Raw genomic sequence first — 23,062 nt, 5'->3', positions numbered from 1 at the left:
GTGGAAGACACATGAAAAATGGTCAGGTCACTTTTTTAAAGGGGTTGTCCCTGACGTTAACAATGATGACCAACACCCGGCACTTCTACCAATCAGCAGGTGTTGGCAATGACCAAAACCGCTCAGTTATGGAGCTGCACAGCTCTGTCGACAGAATAGTGGCATTGGCCGGGTACTGCACGTCCACCCCTTTAACTTGAATAGCGGGTTGATGTGCAGTGTCCGGCCACGGCCATTATATACAGTCGGCAGAGCTTTGCTATGCAGCTCTGTAACTGAGAAGTTTTAGGTGCCAATGACTTCATGAACAGCTAATCTGCGGATGGTGCTGGATGTCGCACCCCCACCAATCAGACATTGATGACCAATTCTAAGGCCGATGTTAAAGTTCTGGTAACCGCTTTAACTGCTTGCCATCTTTGGAATCCTGAAGAAGCTGAGAGATGCTATGAAGCCTGAACATGAGAACAGCAAGTTTTCACATAGAAATGCTTATGTTCATACGTTTGAGCATTTTGTTAGCACTTTTTTTCAAGTGGGTTTCGAAGAGGACCCGCTCCAAATCCACCTGCAAAAAACATTGTGTGAACCTACCCTTAGAAGAAATTGCTAAAAACATTTTTTTTCTCAGATGCTTTATTGGGAAACACAAGAACCATGGGTTTTATGCGGCCACTTGGAGGCTGACGCCCAGCTATTCAGTTTAGTTTAGTTAATATTGAAGGCAGACATGGCAAACCAGATCCTTAGATGTCACGTTTTTACCATTTCATTTAGAAAGCTTTTTTTTCATAGTTGAAAACCTATTGGCAGCAACATTTTCCGTTTTAATTTTTGGCTTGCCTGTCTTGAGCCAGGGTTGACTCCTAAGGTCCATGTTCCTGCGTAGGCTATCCTTATCCAGCGAAAATTGACTTGTTGGTCAGGACTGTCCACCTGGGCATGGCAAACTCTGGGCCGTTGTATTAGCTCTCCTTGGATTTGGGGGGAACCTCACTCTGGTCTTGGACGCCGTTATGTCTTTTCCTTTCGTTCTGATCAGAGATCTCTCCATTTTTGCGTTCCGGCATGATGATATTTTTTTTTTCTTAGCGATTCCTTTTATCAGGCGAAGCTCTGAGTGGAAGCTCTTACGTCTCACTTTCTCCAGGATAGTGTGATCTTGGGTTTAGCACGTTCTCCACTTTCCATTTTCTTCCTTTAGACACTCTCCTCTCTGTGAGAAGTTCTTACACAATCTGACGTAGTCTGTTCAGCTCCACAGTGGGTGAAATGAGTATTTAACACATCACAAATTTTCTAAATATGAATAAAAATATATCTATAGGTGCTATTAAGATGAAATTATCACTAGATGTTTGTAACAACCCATCCAATCCACACAAAGCTCCATTTGGATATTCTGATGCCTTGTTGGTCATCCCAGTATGTTCTTGTAGTGTTTGGACTGACACGACAGCTACCATTGTTCACTGGTTTCAATCTGTCAATGCTGACGATCGAGCTAAGCGAGGGCACCCCTACCAAAGCGTGGCTCACTTCCCGTGTGATAGAAGCCTCCTGGTTCGTACGCTTTCAGGCATCTCTTCTTGTATTCTATAGAGCCACTACTTAGTCTTCAGTCCACATCCTTGTGGAGCTCTTACCGTTTTTGTCTAGTAATGCAAATCTTGGCGGAAGGGTACTACAAGCGGCAGTTCCTCGGGTAGTAAACTGAGGTGTCGCTATTCTTCCTTCTGCGGACCTTCACTATTGGAGTCGTCTTTGGCTTTCCACACACCATTAGATCAATGGAAATTTTTCATCCAGACATTGCCGAAGATTTCCTCTGTGTCTGCTTTTCAGAGCCTAGTTGTAGGACTTGGAAACACACGGTACAAGATCCTGACACTTGTATCTATGATTATTATTTAAAAATACAGCTCTGGCACAAATTGAGACCACCACATCAAATTCCTGTCATGGGCAGCCCAATCTCCAGACCTGAGCCCCATTGAAAACCTCTGGAATTTAATCAAGAGGATGATGGATAGTCACAAGTCATCAAACCAAGAAGAACTACGTACAGTTTTGCGCCAGAAGCAGTGTGAAAGACTGGTGGAAAGCATGCCAAGGCACATGAAAGCTGTGATTGAAAATCATGGTTATTCCACAAAATATTGATTTCTGAACTCTTCCGGAGTTAAAATGTTAGTATTGTTGTTTCTAAATGATTATGAACTTGTTTTTTTGCATTATTTGAGGTTGTTTTTTTGGTTTGTTTTTTATTTTAAACATTTTTCTTTGTCAGAAAAAAAATACAAAATATATTGCTTGGAAATTTGGAGACATGTTGTCAGAAGTTTATAGAATAAAAGAACAATTTACATTTTACTCAAAAATATACCTATAAAGAGAAAAATCAGACAAACTGAACATTTTGCAGTGGTCTCTTAATTTTTGCCAGAGCTGTATATAACTCGTTCCTCACAAAAATAAACCTTAGGTTGATGGAAAAATAAAGTTACTGGGATGCAAAAAGAGTCTGAATGCCTGTGGTATAGCAATTACTTAAAGGGAGGTTGCCGTGTAAAATGACTGTTGGGACCAAGCACAAGCGCTTGGATCGTCCTAGGTGTGTTCAAGCTCGGCATTTTCTCATCTACTTGTTTTCTGTCTTGCTCTGCCTCTTTCTGTCTCCTGTAAAGACAGAACTGTCAATCCAGTAAGTGGAGATTGATGCTAAACAAGTATGTGTGAAGGTACAATGCTCTGTCACTCCAGGGGTACCCCAAGTGCCTGTGCTTAATTTCATCAGTAATTTTGTGCTGACGGGCTCGCTTTAAAACTGGGCACACTGCTGACAAGGGTCCCTTTAACAAAGTTACTGTTCAAACCAAGTACAGGTTGCTCGATGCTCTATGGAGGGGGCCAATCGTTTATATACACGTTTCCACCTACTTGGTTTCAATCTACCTCCACCCTTCTCTTGCTCTATGAAACTAGAGCTGTCAATCAAAGAAGAGGGGCTGTAGATTGAGGGAAAACAAGCTGGCGGGAAGGTATATTTAAATTATTGGCCCCGCCGTGAAGCACCGAGCAGTGGGACTTTGTCAGCACAGAATGACTGTTCAAACTGAGTCCCTCTTAACTGCACCTTCCCACCTGCTTGGTCTCCATCTATCTCCACTTTCTCTTGCTCTATGATGCCACAACTGTCAATCAAAGAAGAGGAGGGGGATGGAGACAGAGGGAAAATAAGTAGATGGGGAGGTGCACTTATGTTTTTGGAGATGCCAAGGCTACACCGAGTGCCTGTGCTTTTAGTTTGAAGAGTCAGTCATTCTGTGCTGACAATCCCTTTAAGGAGGACCAATCACGTTCTGAGATTCTGTGTTAGTAAATATTTTTTCTATTGACTGCAGCATTCAAGAGGTTAAGTTGTCACAATAGAAGCCAGATCCGATCCTGGTAAATTCAGGCAGGTTTCAGCAGTATGACACAGCCTGCATCCACCATGTCTGGAGCAGCAATATACAACTTCTTACAATTTGGGATGTTGGGGTGCAGCTCTCTGTTTCCTACTTGAATGTATTCCTCAGTGTATAGCCTTGTGAGTTCTGGGTTTTTAGTGATTATAATATTAATGCCCTCAAAATACGAGTTACCGAAAACCAGAAGTGTCTGAGCATTGTGAGTGCTCTAGCGGGCAGTGTAAAAACTGGAACGTTTCAAGTATAGTTGAGCAAAAAAGTTTTGTGTGGCTGCTGGACTAGAGCCCTGCTAACCTCGCTGCCGGCGTATCAGCGCCTCTTCTCATTAGTAGGCCCGGCGTGATGTAACCGATGCCCCCGTTATATCCTACCGGGGCGGTAGGAGGAGGTTCACAGGGCTCTGATCTGGCCATCACAGACTACAGACGTTTCCACTATGAATCTTTTTGCTCAACTTTAATTTCAAGATATTGTAGAAACATAAAAAGCCTAAAATGTAGAAAAGAAAACTTTTATAATAAAGACTTAATTAGCATGTCATTTTCTGATTCTAATCTATATAGTTACAATACCTGTTTTTATTTTTCAGCAGTTTCAAAATGGTTTTGCTGGAGGAAATGTGAACAAACCATACACGGCACCGCTGGATGTGGCAGGAAGCTCCCAGGCTGCTCCTCATCTACCGCCTCATCATCACCATCATCTTCCCGCAAATTCCAAACTCTATCCTGACTTACCGTCCAGTGGGTTCCTGTAACTGTGAGGACAGCCGCCTCTGCGCACACCGTCGGTGTGTTTCCGTTGGCCTCAATAATCAAAGACTTGATGCAGAAAATGCTTTAAAAGCCACATTACATCCTTGAGTTTATTTGGGCAATTTGCACTTGGTCGGCCGCCTACAGCTCACCCGTTGGACTGGACTGGCCACATCCGGATGTAGAGAGAGCTTATTTTGGAGAAGAGGAAAAGCTTTGGTTTTCCCAACTTATTAAAAGAACATATAATTTTCCGTGGAATTTTAAGGCAATGTATTTTTGCAATACAGTTCTGTAATATATAACAAGATAAGGCGAGCATTTTATTTACCCTTTCACTGCTATCCAACTAAATTGTTCCTCTGTAGAGCACTTATTGCCCTTTGAATACTAATGGTATGCTTTACCATTTTATAGGAAGAGCGTTTTCTTATCTTTTAATCTAATTTTATGCGTTTAAAAAGAAAAATGTCCCCTTCCCATACCCGAACGAAAGCACTTACTTTTAAAGTGGCGGTGCGATTCACTGTGTCTTGACCACTTTGCACTGTCTGATAGACTGGATTAGAATGTGTCACTTTAATGCCTATATCCCAGAGTAGTTGTGATGTATTTTTCCACCACTGGAAGTTCATTTGGATAATCGGACAGATTTTTATTTTTTTTTTAACTCTGTCATCCAGTTGTGTGATATAGTTATATAGTTAATGCACCGTTTTGGCTGTAATTATGTAAAATCACCCTTTATCATAGACCTTAATGAAAGTCCCTGAAGCACAATGCTCAGAGGGATGTTAATAGAGCAAGTTTAAGTAGACCCCCCCCCCCCCCCCCCCCAAGAGGAGAGTTATCGTGTTACCATCCATTTTGAACTGTTTCCATGAAAACAAACATGAAATGATCCCTTATATCCTCTTCTACTTGTATTGACCACATCTTTACTTTTGCAAAGTGCCAGTAGGTAATATAAATATTCATCCATTTCCATTTTCTTATCAAAAACTTGACCCAAAGAGACACAGAATGACTATGGTGACAATCAAAATAAATCTATGCATTAAACTTCATGTGATTATATTCACATAAGATTTTGCCCATGTTGACACCTAAGCGAAAACCACCGTGTTCTCTGTATTCCGGCACTACACTTCAACGAGGGATGGTGGCTAATCGGTAAGAGGAAATCCAGACTCGAAACGAATATGCTATAATGAGGAATGTGAGAGTTTATATCACTATAAATCTCTGTAGAATATTCTAGTGTGAGGCCATTTTGTTGCCAGGAAGGTTCTTCTTCTATTCTATTTCTACTTTTACTTTAAAACCTATCGATGAGCGTTCAGACGCCATATACTTAGCGGCTAAGTCCAATAAATCCCCCTTAACGATAGTAAACCTGGCCTCTTGCTATCGTGCATGTAGGTACGGCTAGACACACATGATTTATAACATTCTCACGTGATATTTTGTAACCTCAAATGGATGTGTTTTTTGAAGTTCGATTAGTGGTACTGCCACTATAATTTCATCTGTTTTGCATATAGAGAGATCGGTGGATTTAGGCAATACTTTTAGAAACACATTTCCCTTGCCAATAACTGTTAATGTAGGTTAATGCAATTACGAGTTTTTAGACCAAAGGAGAAAAAGTAGAGTAAGGTTCTGTTCACGTTAGCATCTTGGCTTATCTTAATAATATAGCCATAACCGCTATGCTGAATTTGTCCAAATGGGTTTTGGAATAGACCCAATTAACAATCTGGAATTTCAGACCAGCCGGCAAAAATAATGCCTGCCTTAAAATAAATAAATAGCTATATCTGGAATTTCTGGCTAGCCGGCAAAAATAATGCCTGCCTTAAAAAACAAAAACAAAAAAAATGACTAACTATAAACTGCAAATGTGAACATTGCCTAAGGACAGCATGTTATATTTATAAAAAATGCTTTGTACAAAGAGAAAAAAAGAGAGCATGAACCGCACATCCCAAAATCATACGTTGATCTAAAGCCATTTTGGGATGTGAGGTTCATGCTCTTTTTTTTCTTTTTGTACAAAACATATTTATAAAAAAAATCAATAAAAAAAAAAAAAAACAATATAAAAGCAACAGTGTCTCGTATGCTTTGATAGAAGTAGGATGGAGTCTTATCAAAGACATAGGTAATTTAGGAAAGATACAGGGACAGGTTCACCTCCCATTAGAGAACAATCACTGTTTATATCTTGTACAGTGTAAATTTCTCTTTTAGTTTTCAGTTTCAAATGTATTATAATGTCAAATCAATTTTTATATGGTTATGACTTTAACTACTTTTAATCCCTTTATTTTGGCGTCTGATAGCACTCAGTAGGATTCTAGGGTGCACTATTTTACTTCTAGTATCATTTAGTAAGCGATGTCTAAATGGGTTTCTCTCATGGTTGGAGCATATATTAGCTTTTTATCGTTGCGTAAGTTAAGTCACCTACTTAATAATTCTTAATTTTATTTGCAGTGACATTAATGGTAGATCCAAGTTATGTCAGTCAGTAGTTACCTCTTGCTTTCACTGTTTCTAGGTAGGATTCATGATATTTCCCCATTTAAAAGCTTTTTGGGACATGGCGGCAGACCTACTAATACTATCCCAATTTTAGACTAGACACTAGACCAAACTGCCTCACGCTCTGTGATGAATTTGCCGCATCTTGCTGGCCGTTGTAGACCTTTTTCTCTCCTTTACACCACGCCTAAACTGGCTTACTCTACATTAATATCTTCCATCAAAACAATGATGCTTGCCAATAATCTGGTGCATTTTTTCCCTTGACACACTTCAAAACTGTCTCCGAGTTGTAAAAAGTGTCTAAAACGCACAACAAATTTGAGCCTCCTATTCACGAAGGAGCTTCCTGGCATAAAACTCTTTGAAATGGCACAAAATTTAGGTACAACTTCAAGTTGCAGAAATATTTTGCAAGTTGACGTTTTTATACCAGTTTCAGCCAGGTTTGCCAAAGTGGACTAAGCGTTTTTAATCCAGCTCCTCAAAATCCTCATAATTTGCATCCCAAAGGGGACATAAATTACGCCAAAAAATGTGCGTCAGGTCCTGGCCAAGAGCAGCAATTTCACTAAAAGCCATGTGCCTCTTAATGGCTGTGGCGGATCTTACGCCAGCACACTCTTCATTAAGGCTGGCGTGCAAAATGCCCGTCTTAATAAATCGGGCCTTGGCGTACTGCATATAGGTTAGGTGTTGTGTTTTGGTTGGTTCTTTGTATAATTTGATCCAGAATTCTAGAGCTTACTTCTTAGTAAATCTCCCCGTGTGTTGACCATTAATTCATTCTTGGTTTTCCTAGATCTACACAGGAAGTTTTCATCTTTGTATTATTATAATATCTGATAGGAAAGCAATACAAACTGCTTGCGTGTTGAAAATGTCTGATTTCACTAAATAGCAAATGTTTTACGAGGGTTGTCAGAGACAGTAACATAGGTCATCGCTAGCTGTGACACCCGGCCCCCCACCTCCTATCAGCTTTTTTCGGTGTCAGCGGCTACTGGAACTGCTTAGCTAGGGAGCTGCACAGCACGGCCCCACCAACCATATAATGGCCACAGCCAAGTACTGCACATCCGCCCCCTGTTAATATCAATAGGGGGCAAATGTTCTCTACCTAGCCGCGACCACTAGTTCGTCGCTGCGCTGTGCAACTCCCCAACAAAGCAGTTTTGGCTGACACTGAGCACAGCTGATCGAGGGGGGGGAATATGCCGGGTGTCGCACCCCCACCCAGCAGTCATTGATGACCTATCCTAAGGCTAGGCCATCAATGCTAAAGTCCCAAAAAACTTCTTTAAAGAAAAATATTGGCTTTGCCCTGACCCAATAATGTGTAGTCAAAGGGATATCTATTTTCTTATCCCTGTTAAGAACTGTTGAAACTCATTTGAGGGTTACATCGGGTTTTGGATCCCTCTCTATTACCTGGATTGGTCCTCGGTGTGAGCACCCAGCCCTGTAAGTTTAGTGTGGACCATGTAATACTAGGTGTTCCCTGCAGCGGCATTGTCCCTGCTCACCAGGAGAAGTTGTCCTACTGCTGGGGCAACCTGCAATTTTATGATCAGGGGAATCTTCTAACAACAAGGCATTGTTCACACCATTTAATTTTTCATTTAGATTCATCCATTTATCTACATTTTATATAAAACAGGTTTCAAAGACTGATTTGCTATAAGGAGAGCAATGTTTTGTAATATATACGAATCTCGTACCTGCCCATTTCTCCTTGCGAAGCTGGGAAGCCAACATTGCAGTGATATAGTGAAAGTCTTATCAAGCACCAGGAAAATAACCTGTGCCTTATCTTGTTTTTTCGTATTATTTTATTTGATATAAATATATATATATATATATCTATATATGACTCTATGCAATGTTTTACATGTCAACCTGTCCAGTCACCAAGGATGGCATCTGCATTAGGGTTTATTTGTACAGTAGAAATTGAAACAGTATTGAGATTTTTTTTGTTTTCTTTGTTTAGAGTGTAATGAATGAAAGTAAAAGGTTTATGATTTTTTGTCTTTTTTGTTGTTAGTTTTTGTTTTTTCCTCCCCCTCCCCCCCCCCCCCCCCCAAAAGAAAAAAATGAAAAACATCAGTCGATTTTTATACATTATAAAGATATGACAAACCTCACTAACTTTGCACTTGATATAGTCCCTGCTTTCTTGGAATGAAGGATTCCTTGGTTTCATTTAGTATGCATTATCTTCCAAGCTTCAGTTATGTTGTGTTTGCAGCACTGTTCATTTTTGTCTGTCCTGAGAGCGTCACGAAGGCGGAAGATGCTCCGCCCTCAGCCTGTTACACTAAAATGCCCAAATGCAAGACTGTCGAACATGCTTAGGAATAAAAACTTGACTTCTAGCTATCTTACTTACGGCTTGCATTTGGTATCCTCCTTTCCTATATACAAACCACAGCAATCGTTAGCAAAAGAAAGGTCTTAAAAACAAACGGAAAAAAAAAATCCTATTTCAAATCTGAGTCCTGAACAAAAAATGCAAAAATATTTTAAAAAAAATAAAAATTACCGTGAAGGCTGCTTTGAGTTGTAGCATAACCAAGTGTGCTAATTGTTACATGTTGTTATTATACCTGCTGAATTATATCCTTTTTTTTATTATTTCTAAAGAAGATGTAAAGTGTAAACACAATTATATGTTCATATATCGTCGCCTTTTGTGATCTCAAGACTTAACCTAACACATTTTTTGTTCCAGTCTTGTCGAACACAAAAGTTTTTAAAAAAAAATCTAATTTTTAAAGGAATACTTTGTATTTTGGTTTTTTTTTTTATCTCAAAAGATTCTTCGAATTGTAGATGCATCAATACTTGATGTAAAAATGTTTGAAATAATAATAAAAAAAATGTATATGTTAAAGTGATGACATTGTGTGTGCTGTGTAACTTATATGTAATGAACAAAAGCAGCTTTCTATGTAAGAAATTCTGAAAGTTTATTTGCCAACGTCTGGCAGAACATAAGAACATAATCCTTCAACAAAAAAAAATTGTATTCTGTGTAATTTAAAAATGAGGCAGAAAACAATGAAAAAAAGTCACATTTGTGTTTTTTGTTTTTTCGTTTTTTTAATATTGTTTAATAAAAAGACAATCGTATGGACTGGATTTAATCGGAATGATGTCAGTTATTCTACACACACACAAATCATGTAATTGTATATTAAAATTCTTCTGGATAATTCAGAAAAGTTAGAGGACCTGTCACCAGGTCAAAAGAGGTCAGTTTTTTATCTAGTTTAAAGGGACTCTGTCACCTGAATTTGGCGGGACTGGTTTTGGGTCATATGGGCGGAGTTTTCGGGTGTTTGATTCACCCTTTCCTTACCCGCTGGCTGCATGCTGGCTGCAATATTGGATTGACGTTCATTCTCTGTCCTCCATAGTATACGCCTGCACAAGGCAAGATTGCTTTGCACAGGTGTGTACTATGGAGGACAGAAAATTAACTTCAATCCAATATTGCAGCCAGCATGCAGCCAGCGGGTAAGGAAAGGGTGAATTAAACACCTGAAAACTCCACCCATATGACCCAAAACCAGTCCCGCCAAATTCAGGTGACAGAGTCCCTTTAATTCGCGCCGCTCCCCTGAATATTCTATTTGCTTTTCTTAAATCCACCATATAGTGCCATAAATGAGCTTTTATTTTGTGCTAATTTTATGGCCTTTATCAAAGATACGTTGCTCAGAGGACTCTCTGGAGGCAGGTCTTGAGGCTACTGTGAATAATTACCCTATGAGTACTGCCTCCTTGATAAACCATAACATTGGCTATAAATAATAAGGCCCGTATGTCTGCAACTGTATAGTGGATTTGAATTTTAAAATGAAAAATACTCGGGGAGCTGTGGGATTAAAACAAGAGTAAGAACGTTGCAGTTTTGACCTGGTGACAGGTCCTCTTTTAAGTTTCACTTATTGTGGAACCGGGTTAGTGCCTCTCCAAAACTGCAGGTCTTTATGGCTTGGCCTGGTATGCACTGGTTGGTAGCTACCAAAAATATTTCATGTAGGGATGACCAGTGAATCGGCAGCAGTGTCATTTGTGTTTAAGGCTCATGCCTGCTGAGATGAGGCTAGCCCAGCTGGTCTTAACCATCTCAAGACCTAATGTAAGACAAATTTCTGAAAAAGATAATGCTGGTTATGACAAATGTAGAACACACAGCACATCAGACGGCTTCAAGTGTTTGGGTCTCTGCAGTCACAGACTAGTCAGAATGTTCATGATGCCTCGTCCTCTGCAATAAATGCTTAAAATGGGCTTGTGACCATCAGAATTCGCCCATGGAAGAAGTTAGCCTGGTTTGGTGAATAACATTCTCTTTTCTGCTTCATGTGCACGGCCAGGCGTGCGTGTGCTGCTTACCTGTGGAGAAGAGGAAGTTGGGATGGACTGTGGGACGTGGACAGAGGCAGTCTGCTGCTCTGGGCAATGTTTTGCTAGTAAATGTTGGGCAGTGACATTCAGGAGGCTGATTATACAATACTAGATGGTGGCCCGATTCTAACGCATCGGGTATTCTAGAATATGCATGTCCACGTAGTATATTGCACAGCCCACGTAGCATATTGCCCAGCCACGCAGTATATTGTCCAGCCACGTAGTATATTGCCCAGTCACGTAGTATATTGCACAGCCACGTAATATACAGCACAGAGCCACGTAGTATATTGCCCAGCCACGTAGTATATTGCCCAGCCACGCAGTATATTGTCCAGCCACGTAGTATATTGCCCAGTCACGTAGTATATTGCACAGCCACGTAATATACAGCACAGAGCCACGTAGTATATTGCCCAGTCACGTAGTATATTGCACAGCCACGTAATATACAGCACAGAGCCACGTAGTATATTGCCCAGTCACGTAGTATATTGCACAGCCACGTAGTATACAGCACAGAGCCACGTAGTATATTGCACAGCGACGTAGTATACAGCACAGACACGTAGCATATTGCCCAGCCAGGTAGTATATTGCCCAGTCACGTATGTAACAGGTTAAAAAATAAAAAAGAAACAGCCCGTTGTAGTTCCGGCGCTTCTGTGCGGTGTCCGATCCCAGGATTGGCATGAGCGCAGGACCTTTCATGACGTCGCGGTCACATGACCGTGACGTCATGGAAGGTCCTCCCATAGCATATTTGGAAGCGGAACCTGCCGCTTGCAGTGCCGAGGAGAGGAGGCGATGGCGGAAAGTGAGAATAAGGTTTTTTTTTATTTTTAACATTAGATCGTTTTACTATTGATGCTGCATACGCAGCATCAATAGTAAAAAGTTGGGGACACACAGGGTTAATAGCGGCGGTAACGGAGTGCGTTACCCGGGGCATAACGCGGTCCGTTACCGCCGGCATTAACCCTGTGTTAGCGGTAACCGGAGGGGAGTATGCGGGCGACAGGCACTGACTGCGGGGAGTAGGGACCGGCCATTTTCTTCCGGACTGTGCCCGTCGCTGATTGGTCGCGGCAGCCATGACAGGCAGCTGCCGAGACCAATCAGCGAATGAATAACAGTGACAGACAGAAGGACAGACAGACGGAAGTGACCCTTAGACAATTATATAGTAGATAAGAACTAAACATTGTGGCAGACATCTAATATATAAAGCTGAATGTGTGTGTATGTGTGTACGTCCGGGATTGGCATCTGCACCGTCGCAGCTACAGCCGCAAAATTTTGCACAGTCATACGTCTGGACCCCAAGAGCGTCATAGGCTATGTTGTGAGGTGAAATTTTAACCCCACGCATTCCAATTCACAAAACATTTTTGCCCCTATCTACATAATGGGGAAAAAGTGAAAGGAAAAGTGTTGGAGGCAAATTGACAGCTACCAGATGTGAATAAGGGTGACTTAAAGAATGAGAGCGATGGCGCCAAAGAGTATATACCATACAGTTGCTAAGGTGGGGCCCCGACATGGGATACTCACCACACACGGGAATATGAACACACACACAAAATGCGCCACACACTACCACGTGCTTGAACACATATACCACCCTCAGCACACATTTCACCACACATACACCAACCTCGCCACATAAAAGTCGAAACACAAGAGTTGCCACTCAAAACTCGCCACGCACAAAATTCGCCACATGCAAAACTAGGCTCACGCAAAACTCGCCACACGTGCAAAACTTGCCACATGCAAAACTTGCACACGTGGAAAAATTGCCACATGTACAAAAGTTGCAACACATGCAAAAGTTGCCTCACACAAAACTTGCACATAATCAAAACACACCACACATAAATCTCGCCACGCGCAAAACTCGCCATGCGTAAAACTTGCTGCACACAAATTGCTACACTAACCTGTCACATGCAACTCGACACACAAAAAGTTGCTACATGTAGGTCGCCACACGCAACTCAACACACACAACTTGACACATGAAACTCACCCTAAAACACACACAAGTCTGGTATTATCCTTCAAAAATAAAAATCTGATTAATAAGCAGACAAACTACAAGAGCAACAAATGTACCATATAGGAAATATGGCAGCTGTCAGTCACATGACCTGTATATTATGTGTATGTGTGAGCTAATATATACTGCCAGGGGGAGGGCTTCCTGTTGGTTGGGAAAATGGTTATTCTTCCATCAACTGTCACTAGAAACCCACGACACATGCATGAATACACACAGGATGCAATGACTTATGTGAGAAAGTATGGCTGTCCAGATCTTTTCATTACCTTTACTTGCAATCCTGCCTGGGAGGAAATTGGAGGGCACCTGTTGCCAGGTCAAAAAACAGTGAATCGCCATGACCTTATTGCAAGGGATTTCAAACAGAAACTTTCAAAAATGACTAATCTCATCACAAAATCACATATTTATGGTGAGACGCAGTGCTGGATGTATTCAGTTGAATGGCAAAAAAGAGGCCTTCCTCACGCCCACATCTTGATCTGGCTGAAGCAAAAAATACTGCCTACCGAAACTGACAATATCATCAGTGCCGAATTGCCAGACCTTCAGACTGACCCATTGCTGTTTGACACCATCACAAAAAACATGACCCATGGTCCGTGTGGGAGTCAACAAAAATTCTCCCTGTATGATTGATGGCAGGTGTTGAAAGCATTACCTACGATCCCTGGTCCAAGAAACCCAAACAGGACAAGACGGATATCCAGTCTACCGAAGAAGAAAGCCAGGAGATGGTGGTTTCACAGCAAAGCTCAAAATGTGTGTTGGATCATCACTCCAAGAGATAGAAATTGACAACAGGTGGGTAGTGCCTTACAAACCTTTGCTCTCAAGAATCTTCCAGGCCCACATAAATGTTGAATCTTGCCACTCTGTGAAATCAATCAAGTATATCTGCAAATATGTCCACAAAGGAAGTGATCAAGCAGTTTTTGAACTCCAGAAAAATGAACCTATTATTGAAGAAGTGGAGGCATTCCAGATGAGCAGGTACATAAGCAGCAATGAAGCTGTTTGGAGAATACTAGGATTCTCCATTCATGAGCGCTACCCAAAAGTTGTGCATCTGAGTGTGCACTTGGAAAATGGACAGAGAATTTACTTTAACCCAGCAAACTTGCAGCAGCAGCTCCTAACACCAACCTAAAACCACCCTCTTGGCATTTTTTGAGCTGTGTCAACAAGAACCTTTTTTGCAAAAACAATTCTCTACTGTGATTTACCAAAGTACTACACTTGGAATGCCTCCAGAAAAGAACTGGAATGGGGGAAACAGGGGCTTGATATTGAAGGCTATCCAGGGGTGAAAGCAACTGATACTCTTGGTCGCGTCTACACTGTTCATCCGTCAAATGCAGAGTGGTTCTACCTGCGCATGTTACTTCATGTTGTCAAAGGTCCTACCTCATGTTCTGACCTGAAGACCGTCGGAGGCCATGTGTGTGAACCATTCAGGGAAGCTTGCCAAAGAAAAGGACTTCTGGAAAATGATGGACACTGGGACATGACCCTCAGTGAAGCAGCAGCCACACAAACCCCAAAGCGACTAAGGCTTTCACACTTCCGTCTTCCAAATCTGCACAGGATCGGTCAAGACGTTTGAAATGACGGATCCTGTGCAGATTGTGGAAAACGTGTGCACTGGGCCCGTCTTTCTGACGGACCCGTCGAGGCTATGTGCACCTGTTGTGTATGCGTCTTCACAACACAAATCAAGTTAAAAAAAATAAAAAATCGCAGTATTCTCACCTACCGACGTCCCGCGCAGTGATGCTCCTGGCAGCTAGCGTTCCTAGTAATACATTGCGAAATCTCGCGAGAAGTCACGGTCTCACAAGACCGCAACTTCTCGCGAGATTTTGCAACGTATCACTAGGAACGCTAACTGGGGCGGCGTAGCTGCCAGAAGCATCGGTGACGCTGCGCAGGAGCACCAGTAGGTGAGAATACTGCAATTTTTTTTTTTAATTATTTTTAACATTATATCTTGTTACTATTGATGCAGCATCAATATCAGCATAGGTAGCATCAATAGTATAAAGAGAGAGGGAGCAAGCGAGAGAGAATTTCCCTGACAGGAAATTCTTCCACGCATGCTCAGTTTGAAAAGACGGGACCCGTCGCTGGATTCCTGCTTTTCACAGCGACGGATCCTGCGTCCATAGGCTTCCATTGTAGACAGTGACGGGCAGCGCAGGATGTGTCGCTGACCGATTTTCCGATGTGCAGAAAAAACATTCCTCTGTACGTTTTCTCTGCCCGAAGGACCGTTTTTTTTACGCAGGATCCAGTGCACGACGGATGAAACAGATGCCCATCCGTCACAATCCGTCTCTAATACAAGTCTATGGGAAAATGCAGGATCCTGCATTCTCAGAAATCGATGGATTGTGACGGGAGTTGAAAGATGGAAGTGTGAAAGAGGCTTAAGACACCTCTTTGCTATTAGGCTTCTTTCACACTAGCGTCGGAATCTCCCCGTCGCAATGCGTCGGGGAGAGATTCCGACGCTAGCGTTTAACGCTTTGCACAATGGGTGCAGCGGATGCATTTTTCCGGCGCACCCGCTGCCCCATTGTGAGGTGCGGTCCGACGAGAGAAAAAAATGTTACATGTAGGGGGTTTTTTTCCCGACGGTCTGCCAAAGCACGACGCATCCGTCGCAAGACGGATGCGAAGTGTGCAAATCCATCGCAAATGCGTCGCCAATAGAAGTCTATGGGGAAAAAACGCATCCTGCAAGCACTTTTGCAGGATGCGTTTTTTCTGCAAAACGACGCATTGTGACGGATTTACAAAAAACGCTAGTGTGAAAGTACCCTTATTCTAACGACCTGTAGCATTTCAAATCCTCTTGAGATTTGGACAAAGTGCAAAACTGATCTCAGTGAGGACATCCTCATGCAGATTAGAAGGGAAAATCCTCAGCAACTCATCAACTTCACTGAGGAAATGTTCAATGAAACTTTAATGCTCCTTGAAGATCAGTGCATAACAATGTCAGGAAAGGCCTTACAGTTGCTTGGTTTGCCTGCTCCAATAAGAAATCCTGAAGGCATCAAAATGTGTAGGGAGATTTTCATAGAAACAAACTACAATATTGATGAACTGATAGCATTTGTGTCTCAGAACGAGCCAATATTGGTACCAGATCAAAGGGACGCCTATAACTACATTTTAAGTTTCAGTGAAACCAACAAAGGTGGGATTGTCTTCCTTGATGCTCCAGGTGGAACAGGAAAGAAATTTGTAATCAACTTGATCCTGGCAAAATTTCGACAACAATAAAAGATTGCACTTGCAGTGGCATCTTCTAGAATTGCAGCTACGCTTTTAAAAGGTGGCAGGACAGCACATTCGACATTCAAACTACCACTTAAAGGGAACCTGTCACCTGAATTTGGCGGGACTGGTTTTGGGTCATATGGGCGGAGTTTTCGGGTGTTTGATTCACCCTTTCCTTACCCGCTGGCTGCATGCTGGCTGCAATATTGGATTGAAGTTCATTCTCTGTCCTCCATAGTACACACCTGCACAAGGCAAGATTGCTTTGCGCAGGCGTGTACTATGGAGGACAGAGAATGAACTTCAATCCAATATTGCAGCCAGCATGCAGCCAGCGGGTAAGGAAAGGGTGAATCAAACACCCGAAAACTCCGCCCATCTGACCCAAAACCAGTCCCGCCAAATTCGGGTGACAGAGTCCCTTTAACCTGTCTCATAGTAACAGCCCCGTGTGTAATATTGCCAAGGGATCAGGACTGGCCAAATTGCTACAAAAATGCAGTGCCATCATTTGGGATGAATGCACCATGTCACACAAAAGGGCTCTGGAAGCAGTGGACAGACTGCTGCAAGACTTGCGTTGCAACAAATATATCATGGGAGGAGTAGTTGTTGTTTTGGCAGGTGACTTCCGCCAAACACTACCTGTTATTCCAAGATCAACCCCTGCAGACAAACTCAATGCCTGTCTCAAAGCATCGTACCTTTGGATAAAAGTAAAGAAAATGTCACTGAACACAAACATGAGGGTCTACATGACACGCAATGTTTCTGCTGGACTGTTTTCGAGCCAGCTGTTGACTATTGGAGATGGCAAGGCACCAGTAAACTCAACCACTGGACAGATCACCTTCCCAAGCAACTTTGGTTGCATTGTGACTTCCATTGAGGAGTTGAAAGTAAAGGTTTTTCCAAACATTCAACTCCACTTAAAAAATTCTGGCTGGCTGTGTGAAAGGGCTATTCTAGCTCCCAAAAATAACAGTGTCGACAAGATCAATCTTCAAATTCTAAATCTCCTTCCAGGTGTTTGCACAACCTACAAGTCAGTGGATACAGTAATAGATCCTGCTCAAGCAATATTTTATCCAACTGAGTTCCTCAACTCCTTGGAGCCACAAGGACTTCCTCCTCTCAACCTCTTTCTAAAATCTGGAGCACCTATTCTGCTATTGAGAAATTTGGATCCACCAAAGCTGTGTAATGGAACAAGACTCTTGATTAAGAACCTGTTTCCACATGTAATTGAGGCAACCATTTTGACAGGATGTGCCACAGGAGAAGATGTTTTCATTCCAACAATTCCTCTCATTCCATCTGATTTGCCTTTTGATTTTAAACGCCTCCAGTTTCCTGTTCGAGTGGCATTTGCTATGTCCATCAACAAGGCTCAGGAACAGTCCTTGAAAGTAGTTGGAATCGATTTACAATCTCCATGCTTTTCTCATGGTCAACTTTATGTTGCCTTTTCAAAAGTTGGAACAGCCAAAAATCTGTTCGTCTTTGCACCTGAAGGAAAAACTAAGAATGTCGTTTATCAAAAGGCTCTCGAATAAGTAGAAGATTACTGCACATTACTTGGCCAATTTAGTTAAATCTGTGTGGAAAATCTCTGGTGTTGAAATATATGTTGTGAAATGCTTCTATTAGCTTAGTTTTTGCCTTTTAATAATTATAAATTTTTTATAAAATAAATTTTTGTTAGCACATTCTATTTTGCTAACAGCAGTTATTAACCTGGGCGAAGCCGGGTAGTACAGCTAGTACACTATATAATAGCAACGGTATTTCCTAATGGCCTCTTTTTGCAGATTAAAATTGTTCAAGGATAATTTAAAGATGATGAAAAGGAGTTCAGGGTGTTGACCTGGTCTCGACATTCCCCAGATCTCGATCTGATCAAGCATCTGTGGAATGTGCTGGAAAAACAAGTTCGATCCATGAAGGCCCTACCTCAAAATTAACAAGCCTTAATGGGTCTACAGCTTACATCTTGGTGCCAGACACTACAAGACGTGTCATAATTACAGTCTTTTTAGTGTTATTTAAATCCCTGTTGTCATCTAATAAACCTTTAGGCCCTGTACTATGCAAACGCATTTTGTTTTTCCGGAAAATTTTCTGTAAAACTTAATTTGTACACTGTTGAGTACAATATTAAACTTTAGATTTTGAGGATAGGGATATATTTTAGCTGATAACGATTTAACTAACCCCTCCAAAATGACACTGACAGGTTTCCCCACTTGCCTGTATTCAAATAACCTCTTCAGAGAGGAAGAGGAGAAGAACTCTAGTGCCATCTCTTGGAAGTAGCAATCCTAAAGGTCAGTATTGAACCTTTAACAAGCTGTGCCACATTACTTAGGAAAAGCCAAACCAGCATCTCAATTTCCAGACAAGGGATTCAGTGTGTTTGCCCCTCATCAGTGCAAAGCTGTAGCTTTGAATTGAATAGGTGAGAGGCCTCTAAAAAGGTCATCCAAATTAGATGGGGGGAGAGAAAACCATATTGACCACTGAAATAAATGACCTCTACTGTTTACTTGCTGCATTTGTTTTCTGTCCCTTCTTCTTTTCCCCCCAGTCTATGTTCTTATGTTGCAGCTGCAAAGTTGTGCAAAGTGTGGAAGAAGGTGTAGAAAGCAGGGCTCTTAGGACTCCGTGCCAGATCCTTCCCTGTGCTATAGTTTAAAAGGGTTGTTCAAGACTTTTTTCCATTTGGAATAAAAAAAACGCAACCATAATCCCTACTATCTAGTGCTTACCCACCACCAGATTGAGAGTTTAAGGGTATTTTGATAACTACATACCGTAAATTTATTTCAGATCAATCTCTGGCAGAGACTCTTCTCTCTGGGATGTATGTTAGATTTTATGAAGCATCTGCTGGACTCCCACTGCTTAACCTCCTTTCTACTGCAAGAGTTTTTAATTTTCTAGATATTTTCCTTTTGCTAGTTGTAATCTGCATCAATCCAAGAGTTGATTACTATTGGGCATGTTCACCTCCACATTTCAAAAAGTCATGTAAGCTCAGGATAATTCAATTTCAATTCAAGACTTTTTTGGTTCTTCCTGGGGAAAGAGCTAGACTGTGTTAAAGAGTATAGGTACCTTCACACTGAGCAACTTTTGAACGAGAACGATAGCGATCCGTGACGTTGCAGCGTCCTGGATAGCGATCTCGTTGTGTTTGACACGCAGCAGCAATCAGGATCCTGCTGTGACATCGCTGGTCGGAGCTAGAAGGCCAGAACTTTATTTCGTCGCTGGATCACCCGCTGTCATCGCTGGATCGGCGTGTGTGACGCCAATCCAGCGATGTGTTCACTTGCAACCAGGGTAAACATGGAGTTACTAAGCGCAGGGCCGCGCTTAGTAACCCGATATTTACCCTGGTTACCATTGTAAATGTAAAAAAAAAAACACTACATACTCACATTCCGGTGTCTGTCACGTCCCTCGCTGTCAGCTTCCCGCACTGACTGTGAGTGCCGGCCGGCCATAAAGCACAGCACAGCGGTGATGTCACCGCTGTGCTTTACGGCCGGCCAGCGCTCACAGTCAGTGCGGGAAGCTGACGGCGAGGGACGTGACAGACACCGGAATGTAAGTATGTAGTGTTTTTTTTTTTTTTACATTTACAATGATAACCAGGGTAAATATGGGGTTACTAAGCACGGCCCTGCGCTTAGTAACCCGATGTTTACCCTGGTTACCCGGGGACTTCGGCATCGTTGGTCGCTGGAGAGCTGTCTGTGTGACAGCTCTCCAGCGACCACACAACGACTTACCAACGATCACGGCCAGGTCATATCGCTGGTCATGATCGTTGGTAAATCGCTAAGTGTAACGGTACCTTATAAGGTACTTAAGCAGGAAAAAAATTCAAGAAGTTCTTTGGGTACCGAAGCGTTGGTCATAGGGTTGATCCTATGAAGTTGATCTTTTAAAAAGTAGTGCTCTGTTAAATCTCTTCCCACAATGTATAGTGTGCATCCTGCAAAGGAGATGCGTACTAACAGTGGAGAGGTCAGCAGTGGGAAAGTGCGCAAGCAGGCTTGTAGAGTTAGTGACCAGATTGCAGCTATAGGCCGCATGCACATGTTCAGTATTTGGTCAACATTTCACCTCAGCATTTCTAAGTTAAAACCAGGAGAGGAATAATCCGAGGAATAGTATAACAGAAACACGTTATCACTTCTGCATTTATCACCATCTCCTGGTTTTGACTTACAAATACTGATGCAAAATGATGTCCTTCCGGAAGACATACTCAGACTGGGATTGGGAACCGGCAGAGCCAAAAAAGAGAAGTGCTTACTTCAGTGATGCATTGACGTAGACGCAACTATCATTAAAGCTGTCCTCTTGGTGGGAGGTAGATTGAATCATTTTTATAATCAAAGGGCTAAAATAACATCCAGTACCTGGATCTTGGGAATTATTTCATCCAGGCTAAAATTGGAATTTTGGAGAATCCCTCCGAACTTCTTCGTACTAACAACTTTAAATGCTCCGGATCAGCAGCAAGCCCTAGAAATAGAAATTATGTAATTGAGGGAAAAGAAAGTCATTGTAGAAGTCCCTAAAGGCCAGGAAGGGAAAGGATTCTATTATCCCTTATTTCTAGTTTCCAAGCCTGATGGTTCTTTTAGAAACATTATAAATTTGCGGAAATTGAATAAATTCCTGCAGTATCATACTTTTAAAATGTAATCTATTAGATCTTAAACTAAACTTCTATTTCCCAGGTGTTACATGACAGTTCTGGATCTAAAAGATGCTTACTACCATCTGCCTATTTACTAAGACCACCAGCAATACCTCAGAGTGGCGATACGGCTTGACGACCAGGTCAAACATTTTCAATTTGCGGCTATGCCATACGGGCTATCTATGCACACTGCAGCGCTAAAACATATAAACTTGAAAACATGAAATTTGAACTGCATTACTGCACTAGAAATATGAAAAATGAGAGCTTTTAGCGCATAAAAATAGCCAATTTTATGTGTACCTGTAATTAAAACACCTGAAGCTAGGAGGCGGAGTGCACAATCAGAAGGCTAGAGAATACATTTCAAAAACCTGACCGGCACATCGAAACATAGACTGAAGTGTGAACAGGTGCTGAACCTAGAGTCGCCAACTCGTATATGGTTAAGTAAATAAGGCAGCACACTGCAGCGCTAAAACATGTAAACTTGAAAACACGAAATTTGAACTGCATTACTGCACTAGAAATATGAAAAATGAGAGCTTTTAGCGCATAAAAATAGCCAATTTTATGTGTACCTGGTAGCCCCTTTACGGCATCTCTCTTATACCAGGTCCTAAACTTGCCTTACCTCGCTGAGAATAAACGTCTCCATCTGAATGGGTACATGTGAAACCTCTTCTTAGACTAAAATTCTCTCTCTCTGTGGAGGGGTATTGGACCTGCTGTAATTAAAACACCTGAAGCTAGGAGGCGGAGTGCACGATCAGAAGGCTAGAGAATACATTTCAAAAACCTGACCGGCACATCCAAACATAGACTGAAGTGTGAACAGGTGCTGAACCTAGAGTCGCCAACTCGTATATAGTTAAGTAAATAAGGCAGCACACTGCAGCGCTAAAACATGTAAACTTGAAAACACGAAATTTGAACTGCATTACTGCACTAGAAATATGAAAAATGAGAGCTTTTAGCGCATAAAAATAGCCAATTTTATGTGTACCTGGTAGCCCCTTTACGGCATCTCTCTTATACCAGGTCCTAAACTTGCCTTACCTCGCTGAGAATAAACGTCTCCATCTGAATGGGTACATGTGAAACCTCTTCTTAGACTAAAATTCTCTCTCTCTGTGGAGGGGTATTGGACCTGCTGTAATTAAAACACCTGAAGCTAGGAGGCGGAGTGCACGATCAGAAGGCTAGAGAATACATTTCAAAAACCTGACCGGCACATCCAAACATAGACTGAAGTGTGAACAGGTGCTGAACCTAGAGTCGCCAACTCGTATATAGTTAAGTAAATAAGGCAGCACACTGCAGCGCTAAAACATGTAAACTTGAAAACACGAAATTTGAACTGCATTACTGCACTAGAAATATGAAAAATGAGAGCTTTTAGCGCATAAAAATAGCCAATTTTATGTGTACCTGGTAGCCCCTTTACGGCATCTCTCTTATACCAGGTCCTAAACTTGCCTTACCTCGCTGAGAATAAACGTCTCCATCTGAATGGGTACATGTGAAACCTCTTCTTAGACTAAAATTCTCTCTCTCTGTGGAGGGGTATTGGACCTGCTGTAATTAAAACACCTGAAGCTAGGAGGCGGAGTGCACGATCAGAAGGCTAGAGAATACATTTCAAAAACCTGACCGGCACATCCAAACATAGACTGAAGTGTGAACAGGTGCTGAACCTAGAGTCGCCAACTCGTATATAGTTAAGTAAATAAGGCAGCACACTGCAGCGCTAAAACATGTAAACTTGAAAACACGAAATTTGAACTGCATT

General features: G+C 41.9%; 1 protein-coding gene and 1 pseudogene across 2 annotated transcripts in view; both read left to right on the top strand.

The window, feature by feature from the left end:
* Positions 1-4,697, top strand: part of AHR (aryl hydrocarbon receptor) — a 162,543-nt gene extending 157,846 nt beyond the window's left edge. The window contains exon 11 of one of the 2 annotated variants that reach the window (XM_069729828.1): positions 4,063-4,697. In XM_069729828.1, coding sequence (XP_069585929.1) covers positions 4,063-4,230 — 168 coding nt within the window. In that variant the 3' untranslated portion in view covers positions 4,231-4,697. The remainder of the gene's footprint in view (positions 1-4,062) is intronic. The other variant, XM_069729829.1, reaches the window with a different exon arrangement.
* Positions 4,698-13,415: 8,718 nt separating this feature from the next.
* LOC138643311 (uncharacterized) lies at positions 13,416-21,365 on the top strand (annotated as a pseudogene).
* Positions 21,366-23,062: the final 1,697 nt, after the last annotated feature.

This window comes from Ranitomeya imitator, chromosome 6, assembly GCF_032444005.1.
Source record: "Ranitomeya imitator isolate aRanImi1 chromosome 6, aRanImi1.pri, whole genome shotgun sequence".
Lineage (NCBI taxonomy): Eukaryota > Metazoa > Chordata > Amphibia > Anura > Dendrobatidae > Ranitomeya > Ranitomeya imitator.
This window is presented reverse-complemented; position numbering and strand designations above follow the sequence as displayed.